Genomic DNA, 12,040 nt, shown 5'->3' with positions numbered 1-12,040 from the left:
CAATGAATTCCTTTTAAATTCCTTTTGTGCTTAAGAAAGTTAGAGTTGCAGTCCTTTTTTTTGAAATCTATGAGCTGCCTTTCTCTCCAAAATACATCCTGAATCTGAGCACTTCTCACCATCTCCGCTGCACTAACCTGGTCCAAACCACCACTGTCTCTTGCCTGGATGAATGCAACAGGCTCCCACCTCCTCTCTTGCTCCCTGACAAACCACTGTCCACCCATTGGGCCAACTGATCCTGGATAAATGTCAGTCCAATGATGTCACCTCCAGTGATTTCTCTCTACATCCATATTCTTGATCCTGCGGCATCATCTGCTTCTGTCTACCCTGTAGCTACTCCGTGCCACCTCCCATCATCACTGTGCTTTAGCTGCGTTGCCCTTTGTTGTGTGTTTCTCAGACTTGTGAACCTCATTATTTCTTCAGCACCTTTGCACCTGCTGCCCCAAGTCTTTGCATCATTAATTCTTCATCATTCAGTTTTTAGTAACGTAATACAGTTATCATAGCTCCCCATCTATTTCTGTATCATTTTGCTGTTGAAATTATTCACAGAAATTGACACTAGTTGAAATTATTTATGTTTTACTTACTTTAGTGTGGGCTGTCTGTCCCCTAGAGTATGAGCTTCAGGAGACTAGAGACCTTGCCTGTCTTGCTTACCTTGTGTCCACAGTAGGTGTTTGAGTAATATTTATTGAATGAATGAGTGACAGAATGAGGAGGAGCTGGAATTCCATTCACGACCTAGGTCCCCATTGCACCGCCTTTTCTCTGTTGTCCACACCGCTGGCCAGTACTAACTCGTAGAGGAGCTTGCACCTGTCATGTGACTTCTTTCAACCTCTTTTGTCATTTGGGAAATGAGAACCCTACTCCTTGCTAAGCCAGCTCTAAAGGTTTCTGGAGATGCAAGGAGCTGGTAGGTAGAAAAGCCCACTGATGATCAGAATTGAATGTGTCTGGCTTGGTGGGAGGACACCTCGCTCCTGCCTCCCCACCAAGCCCTTGCTACTCAGCGCTGTTCAACCCGACCTGCTTCCTCCTCTCTGGGTCACCCACACAGCCTCACGTGTCTTGCCTCCCCACCCCCAGCCCTCCAAAGGTCTTATTTTATAGCTTCCTGTGAGGCTATCACATGAGGCCATGACCCTCACTGTGAGAAAGCAGAGGCTGTAAAAGGCCAGCCTTGGCTCCCTGGCTCGGTGGTTAAATATTGATAACACCAGGAAATAGAGGCCCAGAGTGGGCATACCACACATCCCCCTGCAATGATGGCGCTCCAGACAGAGGGTCCTCCCCAGCCCGTTCCTCTGGGCTGGCAGGAGGGTTTGGATGTTTTCCTGTTACTTGAGGCCAAGAGATAAGAAGGAAAGTATCAGGCTCCTTGTTCTTGCTGACTGTGAAAGTCAGATGGGGCCTGTTTGCCATCAGCGGCTACTCATTCAAGAGGTCAGTCACCCCGGAGTGACAAAGGAGGCCCCAGGCCTGGGCGTGTGCTAAATGCAGAGCTCCCAAATGGGCCCGGCTGCCAGAGGCTCTGCCGCACTGCCCCCCAGGTGACAGCTGTGCGGGAAGCTTAGGTGCAAAGACCAGCCAGTGTACCCTGAAAGGAGGAGGAAGAGAGAAATCAGTGCTGCTCCCGCCAGCAGACCAGACGAGTCCTTGGAACCCGGGACCCAGGGTGAGTGTCTTCAGCCTGCCGCGGGAATGGGGTGGCGGGTGCCAGGTCTTTGGCAGGAATCATGTCCAGGAGCAGGTAGTTAAGCTCTGATTAAAATGCAGGCATCTCATACTGAGTGAAGCAAGTCAGACAGGAGAAATATCCTGTGACATCCCTTATCTGTGGAATCTGAAAAGATATGATACAAATGAATTTACAAAACAGAAACAGGCTCACAAACTGAGGGAACAGAGCTTATGGCTGCCCGGGGGAGGGATCGTCAGGGAGTTTGGGATAGACTCTGTACACACTGCTATGTTTAAATGCATAACCAGCAAAGCCCTACTGTATGGCACAGGGAACTCTGCTCAATGTTATGTGGCAGCCTGGATGTTTGGGGGAGAGTGGATACATGTAGATGTATGGCTGAGTTCCTTCTCTGTTCACCTGAAACCGTCACAATGTTGTTAATCAGCTATACTCCAATACAAAATTAAAAGTTCAAAAGAAAAATAAAAAAGAAAAGATAAAAATATAAATAAAGCAGGAATCTTCTGGAGGGGCCTAAGAGCACATGATGACTAAATGCAATATGATATCCTGGATGGGAACCAGAAGCAGGAAAAAGACAATAATAGAAGAGTGAAATGCAAGTAAATCATGATGTTTGGCTAATAATTTTTTTAAAATTCAGAGATATTACTGCTATGCTCTGTGTAGAAGAAAACTGGATAAGTGCTTTGAGGGGAATGTATCCTTTGTTTCTGTAGCATTAACATAGAGAGGGCCAACATGTATCCACCTTATCATTTTGTTTCATTTGTTGCTATATTTTTATTATAACAATATTATGCGTGTTTAAAATATACATTCCAATGTGGGCATCAGTCCACACGCAGATGTGTATGCTTTTTGATTAGTTCCAGTACCACACTGTCTTGATTACTGGAGTTTTAAAGTGACTCTGGAAGTTGGGGAGCATCAGTCCTCTAACTTTGTTCTTCTCCTTCAATACTGTGTTGAGTATCCTGGGCCTTTTGCTTCTCGTTATAAACTTGAAATTCAGTTTGTCAATATCCATAAAATAACTTGCTGGGATTTTGATTTGGGTTGCCTGTATCTATAGATCACGTTGGGAAGAACTGACATGTTGATTAGTTCCACTAATTAAACATTCAGAATTGGAATTTTTGTCCAAAAAGGTATAAATACAATTGATAGATACTTTTTTTATTGAGGTATAGTTGATTTACAATATTATATGTTTCAGGTGTGTAACATAGTGATTTACAGTTTTTAAATGTTATAGTCTGTTTATAGTTATTATAAACTATTGCCTGTATTCCTTATGCTGTACAATATATCCTTGTAGCTTATTTATTTTATACGTAGTAGTCTGTATCTCTGAATCCCCTACCCCTCTCTTGTCCCTCCCCGTTCCCTCTTCCCACTAGTAACTAGTTTGTTCTCTAGATACCTGTGAGTCTGTTTCTTTTCTGTTATATTCACTAGTTTATTTTTTAGATTCCATGTATAAGTGATACATACAGTATTTGTCTTTCTTTGCCTGGCTTATCTCACTTAGCCTAATACCTCCAAGTCCATCCATGTGGTTGCAAATGGCAATATTTCATTCTCTTTTATGACTGACTCCATTGTATGGGTGTACCACATCTTTATCCATTTCTCTGTCAATGGACATTTAGGTGGCTTCCATATCTTGGCTATTGTAAATAATGCTACTATGAACATCAGAGGGAATGTATCTTTTGAATTGGTGTTTTCATTTTCTTTGGCTAATATATGCATACATTTAAAATACATGCAAATACAAAAAATACGTGTTTAGAATATACATACAAAATATATACATTTAAAAATGTAATTACATGTATCGTTTTCACAAAGGTAATAGGTACTCAGGAGAAATGTATACAGCACAGAAGTGTTCAAAGTGGATGCCCCATGGGTCTAGGCCCCAGCTCACTTCCCTAGAGGGAGTGCGTGTTGGCATCTTGGCCTCCATGTTCTTTTCTCTGGGGGTGCATGTCGGGGGAGCGGGTGGGTGTTCTGCATATGCAAGAGGGGTCTGTGGCCGATATTACCAATTAGTCCAGGCATTCCTGCATCTGAGGCTAGACAGACGATCACAGCCCTTAACAAGTGCTCTGGAGAAGTTGGAGCTGGAACACAAGATCACATCGATTGGCCATCCCTGAAATTTGTCTTTCCATTATTCAGTATATATATATCCTTCAAATGAGTAAGTAGGTAGTGGGCATCTGAGTCCGTGAAACTCTTTAAAAAAAAAAAATCTTTCTTTTTCCCTGACTTCCATCTCTGTCTTGGCACATTAGTAGTGTAGTGATGGTTTTGTTGCTAAGTTGTGTCCGACTCTTGTGACCCGTGGACTGTAGCCCGCCAGGCTCCTCTGTTCATGGAATTTCCTAGACAAGAATACCGGAATGGGTTGCCATGTCCTTCTCCGGGGGATCTTCCCAACTCAGGGGTCAGATCCGCATCTCCTGCATTGCAGGTAGATTCTTTACCACCGAGCCACCCAGCAAGCCCTTGGCACGTGAATGATGACTCACATATAAAAAACCTTGGCTCAGTATTATATTTTCATCAAAATATTTTCCTTCAAAATCTGTAGATGTTTGTTCAGTTTCCTCAGAGCATTTAGAGTTGGAGAAAACTCTGACGTCAGTCTTTTTATTAGTACCTTGGTTTTTTGTTTGGCTGCTTGCCATCCGGTTGTTTCTGGATGTTCCTGGCTGAGCCTGCAAAGGCTATTTTGGGTTGGACATCAAGAGTGGGGGGATTTTGAGACGGCCTCTGGCCTCTCTTTGCCTTGTTGTCCTCTTAGCCCTATGACATGTTTTCATGACTGGTTTGTTCAAAACCCTTCACTTTGATCTCCACTTCTGTCCCCTTTTCCTCCCTTCTCCCTCCCATGCCCACCGCCGCACCAGAGATAATTATCTAATGTGTTGAATGTGTCTTTTTTTAAGTGTGTCTTTGTAAAATGTGTATTGTTGTTTTGTATGCATGTATTTTGAATTTTCATAACTGGTGTTGCATGCTCCCTTATGATCCTTGGGGATACTTTCAGGATATGAATACGCTCAGGAGTAGAACTGCTGGGTCATGTGTACACTTACTTTGACTAATTTGCTCTCTAGATGGCTGCCCCAGTCTACACACCCTGGCAGTGCATAAGGCTACAGCCCCAGAACCACACCAACACCTGGCATTATCCACCTTCCAAACTATGCCAGTCTAATAGATGTCAAGTGGTGTTTCATTTCATTTTAATTGTCATTCTTCTGATTTCCAAAGAGTTTAAGCATACTTTCATATGCTTGCTAGCCTTTTGAGCTTCCTATCTTGTAAACTGCCTGTTTATAGTATCTATTAGGATTCTAGTCTTTTTCCTGTTAATTTGTTAGAATTCTTTGTACATTTTAGATATCAGTTTCTTCTGGGTTTTAAGCATCACAAGTATCCTATCCCAGTCAGAAATGTGTTTACTACTGTATTGATAGAATTCTTCATTGAACAGATCATCTTATTTTGATATGATCAAATTCAGCAGTTTTCCGTTGTTATTCAATGACTTAAGCGTGTGTGGTTTTAAGAAGTGCTGCCCTACTTCTATCAGCTTTGCACTTTTCCCTCTTGCATCGAGGCCTCTAATATTGGGGTCTGTGTGTGTGTGCTGTTTGTTAGATGTGCATCTGTGCATGATGTGTGCCAGTAGTGTCCAGCTCATGGACTGTAGTGACCCCTGGACTGTAGCCCGCCAGGCTCCTCTGTCCATGGATTTCCCAGGCAAGAATACTAGCATGGGTTGCCATTTACACCCCCAGGGGATCTTCCCAATGCAGGAATTGAACCTGCATCTCCTGCACGGGCAGGTGGATTCGAGCCACCTGGGAAAGCCCTAGATGTGTGACTGGTCTTCCTTTTCTCCATAGAGTGAGCCAGTTTTCCTGACCCCATCTACTAAACAAGTCCTTCTTTCCCTACTGGTCAGCAGAGCTATCCTTACCTTAGAAATATCAAGTTTCTACATGAATATAGGTGTCTATGAAATCTCTGTTCCCATGCTTTGGTTTAATGACTTGGGTTTATGTCAGAACCACATTTTTTATTATAATACATCTCAACATCTGATGGGGCCAGTCTCCCCTCTTCGTCTTTTTTTCGATGTTTATGTGCTCAATCCTGTTTAACTCTAAACTCCTGTTTACTTTGTCTATATAAATACTAGGGTAAGTGTATCAAGGTCCTCAAAAAAATCCAGTTAGAATTTTGACTGAGATTGCATTGAATTTATAGATTTATTTGGGGATAACTGATATCTTAGTACGGAGAAGGCAATGGCACCCCACTCCAGTACTCTTGCCTGGAAAGTCCCATGGACGGAGGAGCCTGGTAGGCTGCAGTCCATGGGGTTGCTGAGAGTTGAACATGATTCAGTGACTTCACTTTCACTTTTCACTTTCATGCATTGGAGAAGGAAATGGCAACCCACTCCAGTATTCTTGCCTGGAGAATCCCAGGGACCGCAGAGCCTGGTGGGCTGCTGTCTATGGGGTCGCACAGAGTCGGACACGACTGAAGCGACTTAGCAGCAGCAGCAGCAGCAGATATCTTAGTAAGTTTATCCTGTCTGAAAACGTAAATCTCATTCTATTTATTCAGATCATTTATTATTATTATCTTGTTCTAGAGTTAAAAAATGTTCTTCAAGAGACTTCCTTGGTGGTCCAGGAGTTAAGAACTACATGCTTCCATTGCAGGGGGCACAGGTTCGATCTCTGTTCGGGTAACTAAGATCCTACATGCCCTGCAGCACAGCCCACCCCGCCAAAAAAATTCTTCATATGCTACTGTGCTACTGTGGGATGCTGCTACTGTGAATGATCTTTTTATTTAATTTTCCGGTTTCACTAATAACGGGAGAAATACTATGTCTAGCTTGTATACAGCAACTTCAGTGAATGCGTCTATTAGTTCTATTGTTTATTTTTCTAGGTATTAATAGATGATCTTGTCATCTGAAAATTATGAGTTTTAACTCTTTCTTATCAAGTCTTACACTTCCTTTTCTTTCCTTATAGCACTTGTTAGGACCTCCAGGACTATATTAAACTGTAATGGTCCAATTTAACCAGCAGCTACCTTTGTCGGGCACTTCACCATTCTCCACTCTGGGTCCTGGGTATGTTGATATCCAGGAGTGAGACGGTGATAGGCCCAGCCTTCATCACGTGGGGGAGACGGGCACCTGTGATTGGCCAGTACAGGAAAATCCGCCGCTAAGGAAACTTGGTGAAGGAGAGGGGTGGACTACAGAAGCTGGAGGGGATGCTGGGCAGGCAAGAACTGGAGAGACCCTGCAAGGGTCAGTCCCACAGCCCATCAGTGGCTCAGTCCTCCCCACAGCCCGCATTAGTGCTCCTCCCCACGTGTAATGAGTTTCAATAAAGATTTGAATGGCTCCCATTTCTATGGTCTCTGCTGCTTCAGGCCCCACCTGCTCCGGGAGTTCCGGCTATTTCAGTCCTGTAACTTTGGGCCCAGGGAAGGGCAGGGTTTGGGCCCAGGGTTTGGGCAGGGAGGGGAGAGTAAGTTGGGGTGGGATATCCATTCATGCTCCATTCTTCGTTTCCAGGAGTCTTCAGGCCTTTGTCAAGGGTCATAACCTTAGTAGGCCAGGAGAGCAGCTGGGAGCGAAGGGGTCTGAGAACTTCCTTGTCAGAAACATATCCCAACCAGAAGCAAGGGCATGAGCTACAGCGAGGGGCTAACTGGAGCCCCACCCATCACCGAGGTGCCTCTGGAGCTGCTGGAAGAAGTGCTTTGGCTTTTCCGAGTAGAGGATGGTAAGCGGCGGGGATGGGTGGTGGGGGTGCCCTCTCCTGGCTGAAGCCCCCATCATGGTCCCCTCCTCCATGGCAGGCTGCACGTTTCCTCCAGGGCAAGAACTGAGGCTGAGGGTCTCACTACCCAGAGGGGCCTGGCTAAACTGCGCTCTCCTTTCCTCAGAGCTGGTCACTCATGTACTCACCCATCCTGTCATTCACAAATATTTATTAAGTTCCTTCTCTGCACCAGGGACTGTTCTCAGCATGGGGGTTACAGAAGTGGAAACACACAAGAATCTCTGCCCTCATAGAGCATTCCTTCTAGTGAAAAAGGAAAACCAACAAGTGACTAAAATGCATAGCATGCTGGTGAAATGAGTAATAAGGAGAAAATTTAAGCCAAGAAAGGAATAGGAAGTGTGCAGCCAGGGAATGTCATGTGGTCAAGCAAGGCCTTGCTCAGAAGCTGATATCTGAATAAAGGCCTGCAGGAGGCAACAGAATTAGCCATGCAGATTATGTGGGGAAAGGCATTCCTGGTAGAGGCAACAGGAGATGCAAAAGCTCTGAAGCTAGATGCTGCCTCATCTGGGTATGCTATGGACAGATCCTGATTATCCAAACTCAGATGAGCTACTTTATGTATTATCTGCAGGCAGCTTGTCAAATCTAATTTAACTGCCACCCTTTCTTCCCTCCCTCCCTCACTTCTTTCCTCCCTCCCTTCCTCCCTCTCCTCACTTCCTCCCTCCCTTCCTCCTTCCCTTGGACTGCACTTGGCCAGCCCCTAGCAAAACTCTGAAGATGGTGAAGTTTGCCTTCACTACCCCTCCTTTCCCCACCATTATTATCCCACTGCAGTGCTATCTCCCCCAGGTAGATGAGAACTTCTTTGGAGCAGAGATCTCTTCTCCCCCTGTCCCCTGCTTTGGACCAGGAGTTCCCTGGCTCATCTTCAGCTTGGTTAGTCTCTCTCTACAATATGTGGCCCACAGCAGGGGGAAGCTGATGCTGTGAGTTGGTCTGTTAGGGGCCTGAGGTGCACCCAGCCTGTCCTTAAGGCTCCATCCTGTGTGTCCCTCCCCAGCAACTCCTTGGAATATTTCCATGTTCGTCCTGGCAGCCTTGGTGGTCATAATAAGCTTCATCCTCTTGGGAAGGAACATCCAGGCAAACAGGTGAGGAGCTGGTCTAGGGGTGGTCTCTGGAGGGTGGAGAAATCTAAAGAGGGGTCATCTAGAGACCTTGGCTGTCCACCCTTTGGGTCAGTAAAATGCAGCCTGTAGGGTTTTGTTTGTTTGAGAACCCAAAGCTGCAGAAAAACTAGCAGCTGTCCCCGATGGCCATTCCCTGGCCAGCAAGCAGAGCGGGGGCTGGTGTGTCTCAGAAACCAGGATCTCTGGCTCTGGAGTCATACAGGCTGGGTTCAGATTCCAGTTCTGCCACTCACTAGCTGGGCAAGACACTCAGTACCTCCAGGCTGGCTTCTCCTTCTATAAATGGCAACCGTGATGGATTTCTTCCTCCTAGGATTGTGGGGAGTGCTCAGTGGGGGCTTTTGCAGAATTAGGGATGTGGTTACATGGCACAACCTTGTGCTACTCCAAGGTCAAATGCAGGGCATGGATAGAGACCTGAGAGCACTTGGGGCTCCTGGGTAATTCTGACATTTTTATAACAACATTACTCCTTAACCCTGGATGAACAAATCACCTGCGGAAGAATGTTAAACACAGAAATCTGTGCCTCACCTTAGATATTCTGACGCAGAGGGTCTGCAGGGGAGGGGACCTGGGCCCTGGCATTTTGTTAAACTCTCTGGATGAGTCCAGGACTAACTTTTGAGAGCTCCTTGAGGGCAGGAACTACGTTTGACTCAACTTTGCTTCCCCGAGCAACTGGCAGTGTCAGATTCTGGAAGTTATTCAACAAATACTTGGTTCACTCATTCCCATTCATTCATTCAATAATTACTATATCTTAGTAACTAGCAGTAACTTTTAAACAGTAATACTGAGAATCCCTCCTCAGATCTGTATCATGGTTTGCAACTTTGAAGGCATCTGCACATTCTCTCACTTGATCAAACCAGCCCTGTAAGGTGGGGCTGGCACAAGTTACTTATTCCCACTGAACAGAATAAGCTCACTGAGGATCCATGGAAGGGTTGGCCTAACCTCCAAGCTCTTCTTCCTATGCTATATTTTATGTCATCTATGAATCCTCCTCATAGTTCTGCTATAAAGCCAGAAAGAAATAACTCAGTTATTTCGTTCACATCAGTAACTAGTCGTTACGAACTGCTACGGCTCAGTCATCATTTATTCCACAGAATAAGCCAAGCACTGCTCTGTACCAGGTTCTGTGCCGAGAATGGGGACCACAGGGCTGGACAAGAGAGATTCAGCCCCGGTCTTATGGAGCTGACAGTTTGGAGGGGAGACAACTGTAGTTGAGAATGACAGGTGATGACTGAGGGATATATAGAGGTGGGATCTAGGGCCTTGAGGAAAAAAGAGACGGAGGCTGGGCTGACTAAGGGACAGCATCCCCCAAGCTCAAGGGAGGAGCAGGAGGGCCCAGGGGGTTGTAGTGTGGACTGTGGGGGCGGGAGGAAAGGGAGGTCAAGAGGCAGCAGGGCCCAGAGTGTACACGCCCTGGGGGCTCCCTAAGGAGTTTTCAGGTTCTAGCTCATGGGCACTGGGGAGCCAGAGAAGAGCTTTGTACAGGGACATGAAAGGTTTATGTTTTAGTGAGATCAGTCTGTGAGAAGGACCCAGAGGGGTAGTGTCTCTGAGAAGGTGACTTTTCCTCTCTCAGACTGTCAGGAAGCATCCGCCTCAGCAAAGTCACCTCAGAGACAAGGCAGCTGTCCTCAGGAGCAGCAGACAGTCAGATGTTCCCCTGTGACCCAAACAGACTGTCTGGGCAGTCAGCTCAAACCCTGGTGGGGTCTCTTCACTAGGAGATTTGGAGTAGAACCACCTCGGAGGGAAGATGCTTGGGTAAGTTACTGGTAGGAAGGCTGGATCTTGAATGCCAGGTTCCAGAAGTGGGCAGTGGGGAGCCAGTGAACGTACCTGAGCTGAGGACTCTGGAATCATGGCTGCTGTGTGCAGGCCGGTTTGGAGACATAAGCACCTAGAGGCAGAAGGATTAGGTAGGAATTTCCTGCTACAGTCTGTCTTGGGATGGAGTGGAGTGAGGGTGGGGATGGGGTAATAAGGACTACACGAAGCAGGATGAAAGTGTAGCTTGGTGGAAAGAACACAGGGCTGGGAGTCAGGAGAGAAATGCATGACCCAGGCACATGCTCCTCAGGCCCCTCTGAGCCATTTTATGTCACTTGCAAGAGGAGCAACAGTAGCTGAGTCACAGATGGCGCTGTGGGTTTGGTAAGAAGATGCATGGAGAAGTCTAAGATGTTTCTCTGCCAAACACCTATCAAACCATCTCAGCTTTCTCCCCAGACTGTTTCCAGAACTGTGTACTGGATTTACCCCTTCAAACTTGCTAACCCACTTGGGAGCCCCAACCACTGCTCCAACCTCTTGGTACCCCCACACAGGGAACCCACATTCAATAGTGTTTTCTCTCCTCCCAGAAATCAAAAGAAGCTGCCACCGGAAAAACAAACTCCAGAAGTCCTGTACTTGGCTGAGAATGGAAACAAAGATGAGAACAACCTGACCATCCTAACAGAGACTCTGCTCTCTGAAAAGCCAACTTTGGCCCAGGGAGAAATGGAGGCAAAATACAGGGATGTGCCGCTGGTCCATCTTCCAGACCCACAAGAATCTGAAAACTAGTCAGGGTGCAGGGCAGTGCCCCCGGAGTGTTAGCAGACAGAGTGAGTGAACTGCAATGAAACTAAAACCCTGTTTTGAAAAAAACGAACAAAATCTTTTTATTAAAATGCTTCTGGATGTGGGCAGCTGGAGTTGCATGGTTTGTTCAAATGGCAGTGGGCCACACATAAGAGGCTTGGAGTGAAAGTGCAAAACCCAGAGCCAGCCTGTGGGTCAGGAAGCCTGGTCAGACTCCTCGCATGGTCTTAAGGAGTTCCCAGCCTCCCTCTGACCTCGGCTTCTCCATCTGTAGAATGTGGCTGAAGCCTGGGCTGGAGATCCTGTTTTCAATCCAAGCTCCTGGAAGGGCTGAGTAAGGAAGGGGCAGGGTTCTGGGCTCAGAATTCATTTCCCCTCCCTTCCCTCCATCTGATCCACCAAGGAAGCCCTAGACAGAGGAGCCTGGTGGGCTACAGTCCATACAGTCCCACAGAGTCGGGCACGACTAAAGTGACTTAGCATGTATATACTCCCTTCCCTCCACTGCAGCCCTCTCCTTTATCTGCTGATCTGCCAAGGGTCCATGAAAGGCTTCCTCTGGGCCAGGGGCCCTGCGGTAAACAGAGCTAGAAAACTATGAAACCCCCTGCCTCTGAGGCCTTTCTCTTACTAACCATGGGATCCCAAAGGAGTGTCGTGATCCCGTG

The 12,040-nt window shown here is 46.4% G+C and overlaps 1 protein-coding gene across 6 annotated transcripts; it reads left to right on the top strand.

Annotated features, from left to right (window-relative positions):
• The first annotated feature begins 1,474 nt into the window (after positions 1-1,474).
• On the top strand, positions 1,475-11,463 carry SLC51B (SLC51 subunit beta). 6 transcript variants are annotated; one of them, XM_068965162.1, is made up of 6 exons: positions 1,506-1,690; positions 6,408-6,486; positions 6,799-6,899; positions 7,353-7,563; positions 8,633-8,723; positions 11,150-11,463. In XM_068965162.1, the coding sequence occupies exons 4-6, from the start codon at positions 7,467-7,469 to the stop codon at positions 11,352-11,354; spliced, it is 393 nt and encodes a 130-aa protein (XP_068821263.1). In that variant the 5' UTR covers positions 1,506-1,690; positions 6,408-6,486; positions 6,799-6,899; positions 7,353-7,466; the 3' UTR covers positions 11,355-11,463. The 6 variants fall into 6 exon arrangements, with proteins under 6 accessions (XP_068821267.1, XP_068821263.1, XP_068821264.1 ...); XM_068965166.1 differs by lacking the exons at positions 6,408-6,486; positions 6,799-6,899 and adding an exon at positions 10,366-10,550 and having other exon boundaries at positions 1,475-1,690; positions 11,150-11,255; XM_068965163.1 differs by lacking the exon at positions 6,408-6,486.
• Positions 11,464-12,040: the final 577 nt, after the last annotated feature.

This window comes from Capricornis sumatraensis, chromosome 2 (assembly GCF_032405125.1).
Source record: "Capricornis sumatraensis isolate serow.1 chromosome 2, serow.2, whole genome shotgun sequence".
In the NCBI taxonomy this organism is placed as follows: Eukaryota; Metazoa; Chordata; class Mammalia; order Artiodactyla; family Bovidae; genus Capricornis; species Capricornis sumatraensis.
This window is presented reverse-complemented; position numbering and strand designations above follow the sequence as displayed.